Below are 22,598 nucleotides of genomic sequence, written 5' to 3' on the forward strand. Positions count from 1 at the left end.
TCTATGGAGAAGCCAACAGGGCAAGGAACTGAGGCCTCCAACCAAGAGCCTCGTGAGTGACTCACCTTGGAAGTGTATCCTCTGGCCCCAGGCAAGCCTTCAGATGATTGCAGCCCTCACCAGCTTGACTACCATCTCAGGAGGCCCTGAGCCAGAACCACCCAGCTAAGCCACTCCCAGAGTCCTGGCCCCCATAAAGTGTGTTAAGTAATAAATGTTTATTGTTTAAAGCTGCTAAATTTGGGGGTAATTTGATATACAGCAACAGAGAACAAATACACTCTCTTATTATCACTTTACATTTACCCCTACCCTCACAACCTCCCTCCAATGACTTATTTTACAGTTTGTACTCTTGGGGCAATGACTGACGCCTTTGTTTCAGTTCTGATATTTTTGCTATGTTTCTTTATTGAGATGTAATTTACATACCACAAAACTGGCCAACACATTAAAAATCTGTTGTAAGAAACACATAAAAGTTATCATTTTAACCATTTTAAGCCATACAATTGAGAGGTATGTTGTGCAAACATCACCACTATATGGTTCAGAACTTTTTCATCACCCAAATGGAAACTCCCTATTCACGGCTGACAAATTTTAAAGGGTAAAAAAAAATTTTTGTTCCCCAGATATGAAATAATCAGGTAGTAGCAAAGAAGAACAATTAAATTAATAAAACTTTTCTTTAAACGCAAATGAACCCGGAAAGAAACATCCTCAATGTGAATCTGTTCACATTCTTATACAGAAAAGAGAAACCTAATGAGATGCATTCTATAATGGATAAAATAAAATCTCAAATAAAAGTTTTACAACAACTAGTTTTGACAACTCCCTGTAAATCCACTGAGTACAGAACACCATGTTGTACTTGGCAATCAAGGGACTGGAACTGGGGACAGCCCTGGGAGCATGGCGTGGAGGGTGAATGGCTGTCATATAGTGATGGCCTCTAATCTCATGGTATTAATAGACACTGGGATTAGAAGGATCCAGAGGAACACGTGGGCTCAGTTAGTTCAGAGTATCTGCCACAGGTGAGGGAGTGGTAGGTGATGGCATTTGGGCCAGCTGTTTGCCAACCCAGGCGTGGGGTAAAGGTTGGTAACAGGTGTTTTTAGTTCTAGCACCATTTCCTTCCAATCATCTTATTTTAATACAATACAAATTGGTAGTGACCCGAAAATATTGCTACTGAGTTGAAGGGTGGCTATACAAGGACCTATAGCATATTATTTGCTGGTTTTAGTTTCTAGTGTCCTATGAAGAACAGAACTGAGGGTTATTGCCAAAAGGGTATCTTTGGCAGGCATGCTTCCCTGTTTCCCTCCTGGAGAGGGTATTATGGCTTCACTTTGGAGCGTCCTGTGACTGTCCAGATCTGCAGACTATGCTCCTACCCCAGGAGGGCAGCTTGGGAACAGAAAAGCAACAGTTGGAGGATATTTACTCTAAACCTGTATTTAGCTCACTGGATTTTTAACGGTGTGCCGCTCTCTCATTTGTTCAACTGTCCATTCATTCATTAAAAACAAAAAAAAAAGTATTGACCGCCTTCTATGTAACAGGCACCGGTCCAGGCAGTGGGGACACCAGTGAACCAAAGAGTCCCGCTAATGGAAAAAAGAGTAGAGTGTTGGCACATATTTTTCAGAGTCTGACATTCTTCAGAGAGCATCTGTACTGATCCGCATTAGCAGGACTTTCACGAGACTGAGAAAGGGCCGGTAAGTAAAACCTCATCCTGTTTCCCCAACCCCAGAACCTCAATACAAGCAGTAAGACTGAGAATAGGGAAAGGTGGACGTGCCCTCCTTTGCTTCACTGAGGCCCAGGATCTCAGATGCTGGCCATTTCCTTTCAAACTGCCCCCCTCCATCACCCCGGGACAAAATGACCGTTTCCCGGGGTTTCTCCTCCTAGCTAGGGAATAGCATGCAACTCTTAATATATTATGAGACACAGCCACATTCATAATTAATTCCATGCAACTTAGAACAGTCTTCAGCAAACAGATGACACAGACCCACGCATCACCCACCCGGCCCCTTCGTGTCCACCACGAACATGCATGCAGAGCCAGATGTGACCACCTTCTCTGGGCAGGGCTCCAGCTCTGGTAGTGGAGGCAAGAGGAAGGCAGGCCCCAGCAGAGATCCCCAAACCGATGGTGCTCAGCGTGGAGAGGCAAGGCAGCCTTCCCAGGCACAGGATGCCTGAGTCAAAGGGAGGTTAGGAAAAGAACCACAGGGGAGAGGGGGTAGCAGGAAGTCTAGACAAAATGAGTAGTGGCTAGGAAAAAAAAAAAAAAAAGAAAACTGGGGATAAAAACACATTTCTTTACTGTAATAACCCAAACCAAGAAGCAGGCATATTGCCATGCTGACCGTAACTATGAAATGGGCCTTATGCTCCATGACGAGATGAGTGACGGAGTGAGGGGTGAGCCAGGGGGGTTATTCACACGGAATGCCTGCACATGATATCTCGCAGACAGGGAGATCCCCTGGCCAACAGGACCATTAAAAACTGTCTGCTCCCCACATTTGTTACAAGAAACATGAGGCACTCCAATAAAACCCAGCTATTGGCAGGGGGAAATGTAACATCTGACTTGTGAGGCAAAAAGAGCCAGCTGCTCCAGCCTCTAGGACTCAACGAGAACTTCCTATTTCAAGTCAAGTTCCCAGCTGTCCCACACTCAGGAAAAAGCGGTTGAACTCAGCCCCCCTCTCCTCTAGACACACACCCCAGCCAACAACAGGACTGTTCCAGGTTTTATCAGCTTCTTATATGCACTGGGGTTTGAAATGAGATTCCTCCAGTGTGGTTCAGAAACAAGAGAAGGACCAGGCGAACCCAGGCTGGGAGAGACACGAGATACAGGAGTAAAGGCCTGAAGTCTAACTTGTGACAGAAAAGGTGGTCTGGCTCCCCCAGGCTGCCAGAAGTCCTATACCCACGGACCCCAGGCCCCAGTGCCCTTGGGGTCACAGCGGGGGTCCTGTGCCGGGAAATACACAGGCACTGAATGTTTGTGGTAGAACTGCAGGCGGGAAAGGAGCTGCTCAACAATATGGGGATAGTCTCTTGACAGGTCATGTCTTTCTTCTGGGTCCTGATCAATATCAAAGAGCCAGAGGGTCTTGGTCGGTGGGTCTGATGAGGGTATCGCAGAATCGTTGTATGGAGACGGCGGAGGAAACCAACAGCCACAGCCTGGCAAAGAAATACAATAGTTTATTGCAGGAGAGGCATGGTAGACAGGTTCTAATTTCAGGGGTTGTGGACGTGGACACATAAAAAAGATGTGGCCCTTGATGCTGTATCTATATCTTTCTCACTCTAACTCCTGGTTCACTGCTTCACAACCAGGGGCCTCCAGGAATGTGCACGCATGTGTGTGCATGCGTGTGGGTGTGGGTGGGGGGATTTTTAGTTGTCACAGTGACTTAGGGAAGCTGCTATCAACATGTAATGGTCATGGGCCAGGGAAGCTAAGACATCTTGCAATACATGGAACGGTACCAAACAAAGAAGAGTTGTCTTACCCCAAATGCCCAAAATGTCATCATTATAAACATTGCTTAATTGCATCACAGTCTTTACCATCACACCACATATTTTAAAAATATTTAAAAGAGGTCACTTTTGGGGCGCCTGGGTGGCTCAGTGGGTTAAGTAGCCGACTTCATCTCAGGTTATGATCTCACAGTTCATGGGTTCAAGCCCCGTGTTGGGATCTGTGACAGCTCAGAGCCTGGAGCCTGCTTTGGATTCTGTGACTCCCTTTCTGCCCCTCCCCACCTTGTGCTCTGTCTCTCTCTCTCTCTCTCTCAAAAATAAACATCAAAAAAATTAAAAAATAAAATAAATAAATAAAAGACACCACTTTTAGAGAATGTGCTCAGAGGAAGCAACCACATCCCTCAGCTACACACTTGATTGAGGATATAGCTTTCAGAGAGTCTCCCTCCTAGCTACATGTGCTGTGCTTGACAGCCACGCATCTCTGAAATCTGATTTTCCATGAAACATTACAGTGGCATTTCTTCCTTTCACCGCCCCCTAGAGTTAATTCTCAACTTTTTATTTTTTTAATTTTAATTTTTTTTTTTTTTTTTTTTTTTTTTTTTTGTGGTCAGGACGGTAGATCACACCATTCTTCCTCATTCAGCGGCCCCACAGGTATGTTCTGCAAAAGGCAGTTGTTTAGTAAAGTTCTCCTTGATCTGGTGGGAAATGCCAAGCACCCTACCTGGGTAGCCGGTGAGTAGTTTCCAGTTCCCGTGTCTAATTGCAGCATGCAGAGATGTGTTGAAGGCTAAGTATGCTGGATGAGAAGAATCATCCTTTGCTGGTGCCAGGCTTTTACCAGGACCTGGGAAGAAACAGTTTGGGAGATTTAGATCACTGTTATTGAAATGTGTCGTTCTAAATCAACATTTAATATCCTTCCTGTAGAACAGTAGCTTTTTTCCCGAGTGTAAATGTGTATCCCACCACAGACACGAATCTTCTATTAAATATAAACAGAAAGCTATAGTTACTTTAAACATCAGTCATAAACCACCACGAATATAAGGTAATCCTAAAGAGATTAGAACATGAATTCATCCTTAAAATTGCTGTGTTCTGTGAACGTACATCTGGCCGTGTGCAGAACAGTGTTCTGTAATAGCAGGAGAGGCTGTTTTTCGTGTGTGCATTTTTTCTTTTTGCTGCTAAATGATTGAATTAGATAAATACATTTTCTATATATACTTATAGATAGATATATGTAGATAATAGATTATAAAGTGTACATTTTAATGGAGTCTATCTCAAGCTATGAGAGTTCAATCATGCCATGACATACAGCGCTATATTTATTTTTTTAACCACAGTTATGAAAGATAAAAGTGAGCAATGCTCAGTTCACTATTCAGACAGGATAATTATGGGTATAAGAACAAATTGGTATACAAATTATTGGTTATTAACACGGATTACATTATCATCTTGGGGTCTTATACTAATTGATCATCAGGTTTTAGGGGGAGCAATTAACTCCCCCACCTTCTTGAATTTGGAACCAATTGAAAGGTTAGAGGCCAGACAGTTGGAGCTAAGATATTGCCCTTGTTACTGATAAAGTTGATTAGGGAGAACATAGCTTCAGATCTGTGGCCGAGAGGCCTTGCTAATAATTGACTCTTGACTTAGAAAGACTAAATCACTCATCCCTGATCCTGCTGGACACCCACTGGGCTCCCTCAGACCTGAGAGCAGACCAGAGTGCTTACATATATTCTGGGGGCAGGCAAGCCCCCAAATGAGACAGACAGAAGAGTCTGAAATGAGCATGCTCAGTTCCTTCTTTTGGGTAACTCCCTCCTTGGCCTACTTGTGAGGAGTGAAATAGGTGTAGAAGAGAGACCTGAGTTCTGCTGTAAAGACCCTGCTGGATCTGTGAGGGCAGGGTATGCAGGTCCCCACCTCACTCATACCTGAGCATGTTTAAAAGCCTGCAGTTTAGGGCCTAACCATAAAATAGCTAGTCTGTTTCAAGTCCACATTTACCTGTCAACTTTTCAAACCCGGTCACAGCAATCACCTAGGGTGCGTTTCCAAAGGCTGCCAGACTGCCCGCCCAGTGACTAATAGCCTTGTGTGTGCTCTGTCTGTAACAGTGCACTCTCCATCATGGCGGCCGGCCCGTCTGTCCCAACAATCATGTACCGACAGATTGTTAGCACCAAACAGCAAATCTCCTTGACTTTTTTTCTCCGCCTGCTTGTGGATGTTTTGGCTCCAATATAAGCGGATGTTTGCTGTGATCGAGGCGCAGAGGATGTCTATCATAGGAAATATGTTCTTAAAACACAGACTGTGTTAGGACTGTGAGCCCTCATGATTTACTCCTCACAAGTTTGTGTAAAGGCCACATTTTGATACCAAAGGATGTTAAATAAAACAAGTATGCTTTGCTAACATAAACAAAGAGAGGAAATTGAGCTATCTCAGCTATACTCATATTTATATACATTTTTTCTTAAAACAAACAGGAATGTAAAATACCTAAACAATAAACAAGCCTAAGACTAAACGATGAAAGATGCTATTATCGCAACTCTATTTTTTTTCTTATTGAGAAGTTAAACAAAGGGAACATTACAAGAAATAAGAGAACTCACACTCTGTGAGCCAACACCTAGAAGGGACAGATGTTAACATTTTGTTATACTTGCCATTAAAAAAAAAAAAAAGGAAACAGACAATGAAAATGAAGTGACAGTTCCCATGTGACGGTCTATCCCCATCCTTAATCTCCGTCCCTTCACCCCCTGCCCCTGAGGCTGCTGCTATCATAGATCAGGGTACAGTGTATCCTGCGGTGATTTAACAGTCCGGTTACACATGCATGTGCCACAGAAAAATCTACAGTCCTATTTTATACTTTAAAAATGTACGCGTATATGTTATGCCATACATACTCTGCAACTTGCTTTTTTCAATCCACTTCAGTATTTTCAGAGCTCTGTGATTATGCTTGTGTATATTATATTCCTTTTAACTGTTTAGTATTTCACTATACAGAAACTCACATTTTATTTACCCATTTCCCTGTTAGGCATCAGGTTACTTCAATTCTTCTTTTTTTTTTTTTTTTTTTGTTGTTGTTGTTGTACACTATTCTGCAACGAGCATTGTTGCCCATGTCCCCTGGTGCACGTGAGCAAGCATTTCTCTAAGGTGTGTGTCTGGAAGCAAAACTGTCCACTTGCAAGGGGCACACATTTCCAACTTTACAACACATACTAATTGGCCCTTGTGCCAGTGACGTCTCCCCTTCTCCATATCCTATACCTGATACTTTCAGACTTCAAGTTGTTGCCTATCTAAAAATTTTTAGAATCTTCACCTTTCCTTTATCACTCAATCACCAAGAATTATCTTTCTTTTTCTGTGTCAATCCAAGGGTTGTTTAAAAAAAACATTTTAAAGTAACACCCATAGAGAAAAGTGCACTAATGGTGCTGATGAAGACTGGACCCTCTCCTGTGGACACCAGCCCACTCAAGAAACAGGATATTACCAGGATTTCAGAAGCCCATGTCAGCAGCCTCCAGTCACCAGCCTCCTCTTCCAAGGTAACTGCCATCCGTCAGCAGAGACTCTTCCTGCCTGCTTTTGAACTTTGTACAAATGGAAACCATACAGCATGTTCTCTTTTATTTCTGGCTCCAACTGATTTCATAATGTTTGTGAGACTCACCCTTGGTGTTGAGGTTCAGCCTGTTCCCAGCACTTCATTCATTTTGACTGCTGGATGTGATTCTGTTCCATGAAAATTCCACAACATCTTGCATTTAGGCATAGAACCCACCAGGAACTGATTTCTGCACACGAAGTAAGGTGGGACTCAAGATTCATTTTTCAAAGATGGCTATTATCTGACCAAGACTGTTGAAAAGATTGTTCTTTGCTACTCATCTTCAGTGACAACTTTGTCAAACATCTTATTTCCATATGTGGTGAGTCTGTCTCTAGAGCAGCATGGTCCAAATAGAACTTTCTGGAGTATTTTATGTCTGTTGTCCACTGCAGCAACCACTAGCCGGGTGCTGAGAGTATTGAGCATATGAAATACAGCTAGTGTTGGGACGCCTGGGTGGCTCAGTCGGTTGAGCGTCCGACTTTGGCTCAGGTCATGATCTCACAGCTTGTGGGTTCGAGCCCCGCATTGGGCTCTGTGCTGACGGCTCGGAGCCTGGAGCCTGCTTCAGATTCTGTGTCTCCCTCTCTCTCTGCCCCTACTGCTCTCACACTCTGTCTCTGTCTCTCTCTCAAAGATCAATAAGTGTTAAAAAAAAAAAAAAAAAAAAAAAAAAAGAAATGCAGCTACTGCAACTAAGGAAATTAATTTAAACTTTAATTGCCTTATGTGACTAATGACTACTGCATTGGACAGGCCAGCTCTAGAGTTTTTATTCTGTCCCACTGGTCTATATGTCTATCCTTATGCTATTACTACACTATCTTAATTACTGTAGATTTACCATATGTTTTTTTATCTAAGTCCCCAAATTTGTTGTTCTCCCAGATGGATTTCACCATTATTGGCTTTTGCATTTTCTTTTTTTTTTAATGTTTATTTATTTTTGAGAGAGAGAGAGAGAGAGAGAGAGAGAGAGAGAATATGAGTGGGGGAGGGGCAGAAAGACAGGGAGACACAGAATCCGAAGCAGGCTCCAGGCCCGGAGCTGTCAGCACAGAGCCCAATGTGGGGCTCAAACCCATGAACTGTGAGATCATGACCTGAGCTGAAGTTGGACGCTTAACCGATTGAACCACCCAGGCACCCATCTTTATTTTTTTAATTTTATTTTAGGGACAGAGAGAGAGAGTGCGCAAGCTAGCAGGGGAGAGGGGCAGATGGGGAGAGAGAATCTTAAGCAGACTCCACGCTCAGTGTGGAGCCAAATGCGGGGCTCGATCCTCGACCCCGGGATCATGGTCTGAGCTGAAATCGAGTCCACAATCAACTGACTGAGCCACCCAGGGGTCCCAGCCTTTTGAATTTCAATATAAATTCTAGGAGTAGCTTGTTAAATTTCACAAACTAGCAACTGGCTACTGGGATATTGATTATGATGGTATTAACTCCAGGGATCAATTGTGGGGTATTGCTGTCTTAAAATATTGAGACTTACAATTCATGCGTGTGGTGGATCCCCATAATTTCTCTTCATTGTATTCTATGATTTTCTGTGTAGAGGTCTTACATGTCTTTTCTTAGGTTTACTCCCAGTTGGTTAATGTGTTTTAATACCGTTATAAACAATATTTTAAAACAGGAGCTCCTGGGTGGCTCAGTAGGTTAAGCATCCGACTTCGGCTCAGGTCATGATCTTGTGTTGGCTCTGTGCTGACAGCTCAGAGCCTGGAGCCTGCCTCGGATTCTATTCTCCCTCTCTACCTCTCCCCTTGCTCTCTCTCTCGAAAATAAATAAATATTTAAAAAAATTTTAAAAATACATATTTCATACTCTGAATTAACACAATTGACACTTTTACATATTGACCTTGTTTTTAGTGACTTTGCTAAATTCATTTATTAATTCTAATTCTTTGTTTATAGTCTTTGGATTTTCTATGCATGCTATAATGTCACCTGCAAATATTGACATTGGTTTCTCCCCATAATAGATCTTTCAGTTTCCTTTTTCTTACCTTATGACATTGTACAAAATCTCTAGTATAAATTTGAATAAAAGTAGTGATAGTGAGAATTTCTATCTCATTCCTGTTTTCAGGGGAAAAGGTTTTACTATTTTACTGTTAAGTATGATATCAATATAAAAATCTTTGTAGCTATGCTTTATCAGATAAAAGAAGATCCATTCTACTCCCAGTTTACTAAGTTTTTATCATAAATGGGTGTTAAAATTTGCCATATGCTTTTTCAGCATCTGAAAATATCACACAATTATTCATTTGTCTTTTAGCACAATTAATTATACTTATTGATTCCTTTTCTTTCAATGTTTATTCATTTATTTTTGAGAGAGACAGAGAGAGAGAGAGAGAGAGAGAGAGCACGCACAAGCAGGGCAAGGGCAGAGAGAGAGGGAGACACAGAATCTGAAGCAGACTTCAGGCTCCCAGCTGTCAGCACAGAGCCTGATGTGCGGCTCGAACTCACGAGCTGTGAGATAATGACCTGAGGCAAAGTCAGACACCCAACCGACTGAGCCACCCAGGCACCCCTCTGCTTATTAATTCTTAAATGCCAAATCAACCTTGCATTTACAGAATAAACCTCCTTTAGTCATGATGTTTGTCCTTTTTATTCATTGCTGGATTCACATTTTGTTCAGAGCTTTTGCACCTATGCTTCAATTTCTCTATTAATTTTTTTCTTAAAATATTCTTGTCATCTTTTTGAGTCAAGGTTATATTGGTCCTATAAAAGGAAGTGGAAGTGTTCCCTGAAGAGTTTGTGTCAGATGGTTGTTATTTCCTAAATACTTGGAAGAGTTCATTTGTAAAGGTATCTGGGCCTCAAGTTTTCTTTGTGGGCAGGTTATTTATTAATTTAATTTCTTTAACAGATATAGAACTATTCGGATCTTTTATTTCTCTTTTTCTTAGTTTTGGTAAACCGTATTTTACTGGGAATTTGTCTAGTCACACACATTTTCGTTTCTGTATTACCTTTAATGTCTGTAGCATCTATAGTAATATCTTTTCATTCCTGATGCTGGCAGTGTGTGCTTTTCACTTTTTTTCCCCATGATAAATTTTGTTAAAGGTTAATTGTATTTATTGGTCTTTTCAACTTTTTTTTTAAATTTTTTTTTTTAACATTTATTTATTTTTGAGACAGACAGAAACAGAGCATGAACAGGGGAGGGTCAGAGAGAGGGAGACACAGAATCTGAAACAGGCTCCAGGCTCCGAGCTGTCAGCACAGAGCCCGACGCAGGGCTCGAACTCACGGACCGTGCGATCATGACCTGAGCCGAAGTCGGCCGCTTAACCGACTGAGCCACCCAGGCGCCCCACAAACTTTTTACCTAGTAGTCCCTCTCTGTAGTATATTAGCTTTCTATTTCATCATTTTGCCTCTTCTCTTTATTATTTCCTTCCATTTCCTTTTGGCTCACTTTGCTCTTCTATTCATAGCTTCCTGCGTAATTAATTTTCAGCACTTTTTCATTTTTGAAATATACATTTAACACTATATGTTTTCATCCAAGCACCTATTTATTTATTTATTTATTTAAGAATGGAGTGTACTTTATTTTTTATTTTTTTAATTTAACTTTATTTTTTATTTCTTAAAATTTACATCCAAATTAGTTAGTATATAATGAAGCAATGAGTTCAATAGATTCCTTAATGCCCCTTACCCATTTAGCCCATCCCCCCTCCCACAACCCCTCCAGCAACCCTGTGTTCTCCATATTTATGAGTCTCTTCTGTTTTGGCCCCCTCCCTGTTTTTATATTATTTTTGTTTCCCTTCCCTTATGTTCATCTGTTTTGTCTCTTAAAGTCCTCCTATGAGTGAAGTCATATGATTTTTGTCTTTCTCTGACTGACTAATTTCACTTAGCATAATACCCTCCAGTTCCATCCACGTAGTTGCAAATGGCAAGATTTCATTCTTTTTGATTGCTGAGTAATACTCCTTGTATATATATATAGATATACACACCACATCTTCTTTATCCATTCATCCATCGATGGACATTTGGGCTCTTTCCATACTTTGACTATTGTTGATAGTGCTGCTATAAACGTGGGAAAGCACCAATTCATTTTTATCTTGCAAATTTTAAATATGCACGTTTGTTATCCAGGTCAAAATATTTTCTATTTTTCGTTGTGATTTCCTTTCTGAGTCATGGATTGTTCAAAAGTGTATCACTTAATGCCCAAACATTTGAGAAGTTCCTATTATCCTTTCGTTATGAATTTTCAGTTTAATTCCATTACATTTACAAAATATATCTATGATTTTTTAGAAATAAACTTCTAACTTTAGAATCATGTTAGATGTACAGTACATAATTTAAATCCTTAGCACTGTGTTTCCACTTGCTTTATGGCCCAGTATGTGGTCAACTGTATAATGTTTCATTCTCACTTGAAAAAAGAAAAAAAACATCTATTCTCAAGTTGTTGGGTGCAGTGATCCATATATATTATAGTTTGTTAATTATGCTGTTCAAATATTTTATATCTGTACTGATTCTATAGTTTGATTGTTCAAATAGTTACTGAGAGAGTGATGTTGAAAATTTCTCACTGTGACTGAAAATTTGCTTTTTTCTCCTCCAAGTTTTGTCATTTTTTGAGACTATATTATTAAGTACCCATTTGTAAGCATTATAATTTTCTGGCTGATTGCTTTTTGTATAATTTTGAAAAGCCTCTCTTCATCTCCAACGACACCTTCTTCCTTTAGTCTACTTTATCTGATGTACACATATCCTAGCATTAGTTGTCATCATTGTTGTTAGTGTTTGCATATTTTATTTCTTTCCATCCATCTCATATGCAATACAAGGAAGTATAAAATGGGGTGATAGGCAGGATAGTGGCTCCCAAAGGTGTCTGTGTCCTAACCCCTCTGGAACCTGTGGAAATGTTACCTTACATAACAAAAGAGACTTTGCAGATATGTCTAAGTATAAAGACCTTGAGATGTGGAGGTTATCTCAGATTATCTGAGTGGGCCCAATCTAACTATGAGTTCATAAAAGCAGGGACAATTTCCTGACTTTGGTCAGAGGGAGATGTGGCCACAGCAGAAGAGTCTGAGATACCGTGTTGCTGACTTTGAAGATGGAGGAGGGGCCACGAGCTAAGGAATGCGGGCAGCCATCAGAGGCTGGAAAAGGCAAGGAAATGGATTCTGTATTAGACCCTCTGGAAGGGTACAGCAGTGCTAAAACCTTGACCTTAGCCCTGCTCCCACTTGTGACCTACAAAACTGTCAGACAAGACACCTGTGTTCTTTTGAACCACTGAGCTTGTGATAATTTATTACAGCAGCAATAGAAAACCATACACGAGGAAGCTGTGTATTTGTAATCTTACAAAGCAATTAGAAAGATATTACATATGAAATGGTCAAAAAAACAACATCAGGCAGAATATAATTAAGGTCAAACAGTAAATATTATAAAAGATCATGGTAGGAAGAAGATGATACAGGTTAAAGTGCACGGAAGGATGGATGAAGAAAGTGGGACTTTCGGTAAGACCTGAAAGATATACCTCTTCGTTATCTACCACTCTGCCCTCCTCCTGTGTGAAAAACATATAGGGTAGTGGGGCACCTAGGTGGCTCAGGTGGTTAAGTGTCTGACTCAGGACACGATCTCCTAGTTTATGGGATCAAGCCCCACGTCTGGCTCTGTCAGCCCTGCTGACAGCTGGAGACTGCCTGGGATTCTCTCTCTCTGTCTGCGCCTCCCCTGCTCGCGCATGTGCGATCTTTTTCTCTCCCAAAATAAATAAATAAACCTTTTTTTAAAAAATGTAGGGTATATGGGGTACCTGGGTGGCTCATTCGGTTAAGTGTCTGACTTTGGCTCAGGTCATGATCTCACAGTTCATGGGTTCGAGCCCCACACTGGGGTCTGTGCTGACAGCTCCGGGCCTGGAGCCTGCTTTGGATTCTGTGTTTCCCTCTCTCTCTGCCCCTCCTCCACTCATGCTCTGTCTCTCTCAAAAATGAATAAACATTAAAAAAAAATTTTTTTTTTAATATGGGGAATGGCCTGGATCTGATTTAGTTCTATAACCCCAAAGTCTTACCCCACGGCCAGCCATATCAATGAGAAGCATCACTGAAACAATAGATAACCGAAAACTGGATAAACAGAAGGTGAAGAAGGGATTTTTAGCCTGAAGAATGAGAACAGAAGTCTTGGTGATGGAGGGTCTCTGGAGGACAGGGAGAGAGGTGCTGTTGGAGGCTTCGGTGGGATGGTTGGGTGGACGGGGTGAGACAGCTTCGGGGAGTGTGAAAAGCCAGAACTGTCACTTTTCTTCTCATCAACAGGGGGACACAAGAGGAATTTAAATATTATTTTTAATTAAACTTTTTTTCTAATAGCTTTATTACGATGTAATTCACATATGATACAATGCATTCCTTTAGAGGTAAAATTCAATGTTTTTTAGCATATTCACAGAGTTGTACAAGCAGCCTGATGGAGGAGAAAAGGACATTGGATTTGTTAACCCCTAGGCAGGAACTAGGGGTCCACAGAGAAGCATAAACTTTTATCTTTTCCTTCTGAGGTGAAGGCCACCTCTGACAAAATAAAGGTCTCTGGACAGACAGAGATACTCAGTTATAAGATGGACCAGTCATGGGTACTGATTTTGGACATTAGTGAAAAATTTTAGGGCAACTGAAGGAAATCACTATCTTACATATTATGTAGTAAATTTATAGAGCTCCTAATCTGGGCAACCTCTGGAAATCTGAAGAAGTCCAAGCTTCTAGAATGAGGTTGGGTCAATGGTTTCAGGGGAGAATGTGTTCTCCAGAGCCAGCAGGGGTTCCAGAAGTACCTTGGGAGTTGTCATTAAATGGGATGGCGAGTTAGTGGGCAGGGTTCAGGCTCCCTGTCTTCATTTCATGCAGTGCTGGTTAAACCTTAAGGAAGAACTTGTAGTATTTGCTAAATATATTATACTTCTCTACGTTTTTGTTTGAAAAAGGGGTCTGGGGGCGCCTGGGTGGTTCAGTGGGTTAAGCATCCGACTTCGGCTCAGGTCATGATCTCGCGGTCCGTGAGTTCGAGCCCCACGTCGGGCTCTGTGCTGACGGCTCAGAGCCTGGAGCCTGTTTCGGATTCTGTGTCTCCCTCTCTCTGACCCTCCCCCGTTCATGCTCTGTCTCTCTCTGTCTCAAAAATAAATAAACGTTAAAAAAAAATTAAAAAAAAAAAAGAAAGAAAAAGGGGTCTGCAGCTAAACTATAATTGGACAGACACTAATTAGTGATGGGTGATGGATTCGCCAAATGGGGAAGGGACTGAGAGGTGCCAGGGGATGCTTCTGATTTCCTGGTGTTCATGAAAGGCAGCCTTATTCTTTTGACTGGACAATGTATCCTCATGACTCTTTGGAAACCACTGTCTAATACAGTCTCTGTTTTTTTTCTATGTAATTTATATGTTTATTGTATGTAAGTTGGAAACACAAAAACATATGAACAAGAAAATTAAAATTAGCTAAATTTACTGGCTGCTGTTAACATTTTGGTGTATAACCCTGATGATTTTTAACTATGCAAGGCTTAAGTAAAATAAATATGTTAGCTGACTTGCAGATAAGAAGAGGAAAGTTGATAGAAAACAAAGTTTTCACGCCTAGAGAAAATCAGGCAGGGTAATAAGGAGCCCCAAGTATTAGCACAGGGCTGAAGGGGACGGTCTGGGTCTCTTCCTCTCTGGGATGTAGAATGCATTGGGTGTGGCTGGAGAATGCGGCTTGGGAAGAGTTAATGCTGTGGCCCTGCAGGAAAGCGCTGCTAGGGATAGTAACCAGCATGAGGAGAGGGCCATGTGACTGAAGTGAAGTCCCTGCTGTCCCCTCTCCCAGAAGGCCACAGTGCACAGCAGTAAAGAGCAGGCCCTTTTGGAGCAAGATTGCTTGGGTTTGAATTTCAGCTCCATCATTCACTGGCTGAGTGAGCTTCGGTGTTAGCTGAACTCTCTGGACCTACATTTCCTCATCTGTAAAATGAGGATAATGGCATCTATTTCACAGGACTGTTGTGTGGCTAAATATGATGATACATAGAAAATGTTCATTAGTACTATGTCCAGAATATCGTTAAGTGCATAATAAATGATTTTGATGCCAGTTGTGCGATCTTGGGCAACTTTCCTGACTCCCCGTGCCTCAATTTACTATATGAAAGTAATATAAGAGCAAGTGAGATAAGGCATATCGAGTGCTTAACAGAGTATCTGGTATATTGTAAGGCTATTATTAACATTGTCAACATTAAAGATAATAACGCTAATATTAAAAGCACTTGCTACTTGCTTATAAACATAAAATGTTGTGTTAAGTGTACCATATATGTTAGCTCATTTAATCCTTGCACTAGCTCTATGAAGTCGGTAATAATCGCTGGTAAAAACTGTTATTGAGTGGTAGCTGTTAGTATAACACAGGTTTTTTTCTTATATATCCTCCTTTTCTGAAGACCTTACAAAGAGGAGAAAAGTAGGCAGAACTCATTATTAAAGCAGAAAAAAAAAAAAAAATGAAAAACCAAAACCCAAACCAGACAAACCACTTCTCTGGTCTGGGTCTGGAGAGGACCTGTATTTGCTCCCCAACACACGTTCCAGAGTTTGAACAGGGATGGTGGGAAAAGCGTTAATGGCGAAGCTTTCATTTGCTACTTCAGGGTTTGGTACCTTTTCATTTCTACTGAGCTCTTTCTGTTTTTGATCACGTTTACAATTTGCAAAGACCAGCTTAAAAGTTTATTCTACCTCTGGCCACCCATTTTATTCTTCCTGCTTCTGCTGGGATGTCATCTTCATGCTTTTAAGGCATATGTAGTTTTACTTAGAGCAAAACTTACTCACTTGGCCTAAGTGGGAAAACCTCCCAGCTCTTCCAGATATTTGGTGATGAAGGTATTTTTTAATATGGAGTCCTGTCAGGTATGTTTTTTTAAGGAACGGGCAAATTTGTCAGCTTATTATGTGAGTCAAATGTGCCTCTTAAATAAAACACTAAAGTTTTATTTACACTCAACATTTGACCGGCTGACCAATTTCTTCATGGCTCAGTCCCAGAAAAGTTCAAAGGATCGCCAAATCAAAGTGAAGTTCAAGTCACTAAGGCCTTGCTGTACCAGCTAGTCTGCCAGCTAGCCCCACTGCCCACAGACGGTGTGCCCTCCATGGTGCATTTGGGCTACAGCTGCCTGGGCGCTCTCAGCGAACATGCGGATGAAATCTGTAGTCTGCTCATGGTTTGACACATCCAGGAAACTGCAGGCCCAGGCCCTGGCTGCCTCTCATCTCACTGTGTGGTAAGGACTGACGTACCCAGATGCGAATGTGTTCATGGTTGTCTTGATTCTTGTTTTTTCAACAGTCATTCTAGACCTCAAAATAGAAGTATTTCTCTAAAAACAGTTCCCAATAAAACATGGGCTAGAACCCCACGCTCTGAGCTGATGCTTGATTGACCCTTTCTGCTTAATTTTCAGGGATGGAAAAAGCCCCCACTAGCCATATGGCTCTGGCAGCTCGCAAGCTGGGATTTACAGAACGGTTAGGGATTTACCAGTGGCATTCCCTATACCTTACTCGCTATTTTGAGAAACCACTCATAATATTCTGAGAAACCACTGTACATTTTCATAGCCTGTAGAATGAATAACCTATTAAGTCACTGAGCCACTCTGAATTTCCATTTCCTTGTATGTAAAATGAGGAGAAAAATAATGCCTACCTCATGGGATAATTGTGAGGACGGAATGAGATCCTTTGGGTGGTGAGTGTTCTTTGCATTGTAAGTATAAAAATCCCAGTCACAGGTCTCTTGAATTTCCACAGCAGTTGCCATAGGGCAGGGTACATGGATAAACTAATTGACCAACTGAAAGAAATCACTTCAATTTAGGCTGAACCTATGGCCTTTGATTGACAGCCATCAAAATCAAGGCGTGGTCAGCTGCCCAGACCTATAACAACTGTGAAATCTGAACCAGGTGCCAATGGAACAACATATTATTAGAAAATTGTGGGGAACAGCGGTGCCTGGGTGGCTCAGGTGGTTAAGCATCTGACTCTTGGCTTCGGCTCAGGCCATGATCTCGCGGTTCGTGAGCTCAAGCCCAGCATTGGGCTCTGTGCTGATGGCCTGGGATCCTGCCTGGGATCCTCTCTCTCCCTGTCACGTTCTCTCTCTCAAAATAGATAAATAAGCTTTAAAAAAAAAGAAAATTGTGGGGAAGAGAGGATGGGGGGAAATGGGGAAGTCAAAAGGTACAAAGTCTCAGTTATGTAAGATGAATGAGTCCTACCTAGAGATCTATACAGCACAGTACCCACAGATAATACTATATTATGTCCTTAAACACTTGCTAAGAGGGAAGATCTTATGTTAAGCATTCTTATCACACACACACACACACACACACACACACACAAAGAAAATAATAAGAGGGTGGGAAGAAACTTCTGGAGGTGATGGATATGTTTACAGCATAGAATGTGGCAATGGTTTCATGTAAGTATACTTATCTCAAAAGTCATCAAGTTGTAAATATTAAGCTTTTACATATTTTTAAATATTAAGTTGTAAATGTACAACGTTTTCCATGTCAATCATACCTGAACAAAGTGGTTTTAAAATGAATGAAAAAAGAATACTGTGTGGAAAAATAACAACAACAAGGCAATACCATCGAAATTATGTATGTTAACTCAGAGGTATGGTTAAAATTGGGAAAACGGGGTGAAACAGATCAGGGATTCCCAATTCTGGTTGTGCATTAGGATCACCTGACCCCCGCAGTCACCTTAGGACTTAACTATGGTGCCCTGAGCTCAGCAAAGCTCAGCAACTGGCTTCTTGGCAGCCTAGCCTGGCCCAACATCACTGCCTGGCTTTCTGTCACCTTTAATGACCTGAAATCAGCATCTTCAGCAACAGCAGCATCTACTATGCTTGCAATGGTCTTGACACAGCTCTTCCCTCCAGACAAATGCCACACAGCTGCCCATCGTACATAACAGCTAAAAGAGTTGTCCAACCTCCACCTGGGCTCACCACCAGCAATCCTCAGAGGACCCTGGGGGCCCCATGGACCCCAGGGTGAACACCAGTGGGCCAGGGCACTCTGCTGGATGCACCCACATGGGCTCAGGTGCAAAGTGAGGGGGTCTGGAGAGCCATATCAGCACTGGGGCCCAGTGGAGCTGGTTTGTGGGCCACATGCCCTTTGCAACTTCAGGGGTACTCCCGTCCCTTAGGGCCCATGAGCTCTGCTAGTGTGTACCCCTGAGAAAGGTAAAACAGAGAGGCCTGACTAGCATTAAAAATTCCCCACCAAACTCATCCTGCCCCTTATTTCTGGACTTAACCTTGATTGCTGCAGGTTTTCTGTTACACCCACACTGCTTTAGAATCCTGTCTCTCCTTGGCGAAATCCTTATTACACGAAACAGGAGTGTTGGGGAAAATATACCAGACATAAAGCTAATCAGAAAAAGGTGAGGAGGAATATTACAGATGTTATTTATTACCTACAAGGGAAAAATCAAAACGCTCATAATTTTTATATAGGCACTCCACATGACATATTTCAAACAGATCTGGGTTTATGATTTTTAGTTTACAAAGTCAGTTTCTCCAACACCTACTCATTCAGTCCATATTTGATATTTTAAAAGTCCTAATGAAAAAAGAGCTTTGATGTGGCTTGCTCAGCCTAGACAGAGTTCAAATGTTAATCATTATTGAATTGTGCATAATAAGTATTCAGAGAATGTGTGTGCCTGTGTCACAGGGAACTCCAACACTTGGTTAATGTCTGACATTAACCAGGGGTGTGTCAATTGAGCACTGAAAATCCAAAAAACAGAAATCAACCATTCAGTGAATCCTCAACTCATGACTGTCCTAGAAAGTTTAGCGATTTACATCTGAAATGGGCTGTCCAGAGATCCTCTCATACTTTGGTTCAAACTGAATCTTGAATAAATGTACTATTTTATATTGCTCATTCATCTGCTTATTAAACAAATCCTCATTTTGTTGATCACTCTACATGCTTGAGTCTAAATCTTCAGAATGAGTAAACCAGGGCCCAGCAGATAATAATAATTGCATTAAAACACCATAAATTCTAAACCAGTGGAACAATCATTTGTTGGCTGAGTGAATAAAATGTGCGACATGTGACGTGCTAGATGATTCCAAAGGAGAAGCTAACTGCCTGGGAGGATCCAGGAAAGTGGTGCTCACTGAGCTGGGCTCTAAAGGACAGGATGAAGGTGGCAGATAAAGAAAGTGTGACAAAAATGATCCAAGGAGGGGAAGTGTCTGTCTTCTTGAAATTTTCTTCTCTCTGTGATGTCTTGCTCCTTTTCAGCCTCTAAAGGAGGAAATGCATGCAAAGTACTTAATCACAGTGCCTGGCACAGAGAAAATGCTCCATCAGGGGTGGTTATTATTTCTACTTGAGGTTTTTTTGTTTGTTTTTTCTTCTTAATGTTTATTTTTGAGAGAAAGAGAGACAGAGTGGGAGGGGGAGAAGGGCAGAGAGAAGAGAGACACACACAATGCGAAGCAGGCTCCAGGCTTTGAGCTGTCAGCACAGAGCCCGACGTGGGGCTTGAACTCACGAACTGTGAGATCATGACCTGAGCTGAGGTCAGATGTTCAACCAACTGAGCCACCCAGGTGCCCCGGCTTGGGATTGTTTTTTAGCCTCCTTTGCTTTTTCTTCTTTCTCTGTTCGTCTCTTAAATGTTTTCATTCCCCAGATTCAGTGCTCAACATTCCTCTGGGTATTCTAGGCCCCCAAATCTTATCTCCTACCCAGATCACTCTCTGTTGTGTCCAACTGCCAGTGCCTCTAACCCAGGCTTAGATGCCAGGCACCACGTGGCCAGAGCCAGGCCTTCTGGCATCATACACACATTGTACCTCAGCCACGTTCCAATCCTGCATTTGTAGATAGGGAATTGGACATCCATCTTCCAATTCTAGCCTAAAACATCAAAACAGGTTCAACCGCTTCAGCTTGTCCCTCCTCTCTCCTCCAGGGACAATAGCACATGTACTGTCTCTGGCTCCACCTCCTTTCCACTGCCCCCATGAGCCACTTGACCTTTTTTCAGCCTGTGCCCAGGGTGAGGAATAGAGGTGGCAGGCAGAGAAATCCTGTATGTCTCCCCATAAGAAGCTTCTACAGGAAGCTCCTCTCTGATGTAGCCTACACACGGCCAAGTCCGGGACTCCCAAGCTGGGTGCCCTGTCTCCACATCTACCTTTTGTAGTTACCATGGCAGAAACATTTGCACTGAGAAGAGAAAGGGGTAGAGTGTGGAACCCTGGAGAGAACCAACATTTGAAAGGCAATACAGGAGGAAATGAGCCTCCAAAAGACTGAGGAGGAGGAGTTAGACGGGAAGAATGCCTCTGAAGCTGGGGGAAATATTCCACGGAGGACATGGTTACTGCCAGAGAGAAGAAGGAAAGTCTGAGAAGGCAGGGAAGAAGAACGGTGGATTTCGTAAATAGGATGTCAGTGATGACTGTGGAGACAGCAATTTCACTGGGCTTGTAACATACAATACCCCAAATAAACATGCACAAGGGATCCAGTAAGCTTGTAATAACAAAGATAAGACAGAAGAGTGTGTCCTTTCTCTAATCATCCTCCAATTAAAGTCATAACAGACGATCATTTCCAGTTCTGACATCATCATGTGCCAACCGCCGTCTCTGTTCTGACCCTGCCCCACAACAAGCTAACTCAACGCAGAACTATGGGTTTCCAGTGGATTCACATTTTTAGTTTGTTTCTCTCTAAATACAAGCTTTTAAAGTAATTGGTAGAGTCCGTCAGCAAATAGCTATAAATAGGCACTGTGTATATATAAAAAAGGCGAAACTAACCAGAAATATTCATCTTTAGCCTGTGATTAAGATGATGAGCATGAACCAGGCTGGGGATGAAAGAAGACTCCCCCGCCCCCCAACATGGCATTTAGTGAAATCCCAACCACAAAGTCTCATGGTCCAAAACGCCTTGCTGAAGGCCTCACTTTTCCTGTGTTGTACAGTTCAGATTCCAGTGCGTGTGAAGGACGTGTCTAGGCTCTGAGCACGTTTTTGGATAAGGATGAGAAAAAAAGGTAAATTGATACTTAATCTGGAAAGGGGGCCGTGGCATGAGCCCGCGATGGCTGTCAGGTGGGCCCGGCCTCCCCGGGCAGGTTGGTGATGCCGTCCTTCCTGACCCCAGGCCTCACGCTGTGAGCAGTGCCAACAACTGCAGTGCGGAAAGCTAAAGCTGGCTGGCACTCTTCCAAGGACAGAACTGCTATCCCACAGCCCAAACCCCGGCCCGTTACACGAACCCTGTAATCACTGAAATGAGGACCACTAGGTGCTGCTTGCCAAAGGTAAAAAAGCGAAAATCTGAGACGACGCTCTCTAGCTACCCTCGTTCTTGGAAGCAGCCTGCTCGAAACTAAGGATGTTTTAAATTTGGGGACTACCAGGGTCTCACACGAACCAGGATCCAGAACACGCTCTCTGTTTCCAAGGAAAACTGGAAGCGCACGTGAGGAGGTAGGCAATGATGGTGTCTTTGCTCTGCAACTGACTGAGAGAGAATGAAGTGTTAGGGACCTACTACCAACTTCTTTAGACCCACTTGAGAAGATCCGCTTCCAGAGAGCAACCCCCTTCGACGCTCATGCATTTGTAGATGCTGATTTGTATCTGGCAGTTTGATTAGGGAGTCCAACAGACAGACTTCCAGAGATTCCCGAAGCCCCAGGGTTCTGCCTAAAAACCCGGTGTTAGCAGTCACATCCATGATCCCGGAGTGCTTCCTGAAGAGTGCTGGCTGTCAGGCCCCCCCCCCCCCCCCCCCCCCCCCACATTCGGGAAGTGACTCACAGAAGGGGCAGAATCTGACCCTGAGCTGGCCATTCCAATCTGGAGAGACACTCTCTCCCGACCAGCCATTTGCTCTTTATGTGAGGCCCAAAGCAGGTAGGAGGGACTTGACACTCAATATGGCTACGCTTTCCCTTTCCCCCATTCACTGTGAGCCCGCTCACATTAAGGGATGATGTGCAGAGCTAAATCCCACTTCTGGGACTTGCATCTGGAAAACCAATTAAGATACAGAGAAAAAGAAGACAGAACTGAATTTTCCATCTGACTCAAAGATGTTGAGAAGCAGGTAGATTTGGAAATGGGATGGAGGGGCCCACTATCATGGCGGGGGGCTCATTTTACTGCAGGATTGTACTCTAGGCAAACAAAACCCCACAGAGCTACAGTAAATTCTGAAAACAT

General features: G+C 42.5%; 1 protein-coding gene across 3 annotated transcripts in view; it reads right to left on the reverse strand.

Annotated features, from left to right (window-relative positions):
- Window positions 1–388: 388 nt before the first annotated feature.
- ARSB (arylsulfatase B) overlaps window positions 389–22,598 on the reverse strand; it is a 167,534-nt gene continuing 145,324 nt past the window's right edge. Inside the window, exons 7-8 of one of the 3 annotated variants that reach the window (XM_042941979.1) lie at window positions 4,265–4,387; window positions 389–3,225 (exon numbers count right to left, since the gene is read on the reverse strand). In XM_042941979.1, coding sequence (XP_042797913.1) covers window positions 2,960–3,225; window positions 4,265–4,387 — 389 coding nt within the window. In that variant the 3' untranslated portion in view covers window positions 389–2,959. Of the gene's footprint in view, window positions 3,226–4,264; window positions 4,388–17,505; window positions 19,654–19,976; window positions 21,895–22,598 lie in introns of those variants that run through there. The other 2 variants (XM_042941989.1, XM_042941973.1) reach the window with 2 other exon arrangements.

This window comes from Panthera leo, chromosome A1 (assembly GCF_018350215.1).
Source record: "Panthera leo isolate Ple1 chromosome A1, P.leo_Ple1_pat1.1, whole genome shotgun sequence".
NCBI lineage: Eukaryota > Metazoa > Chordata > Mammalia > Carnivora > Felidae > Panthera > Panthera leo.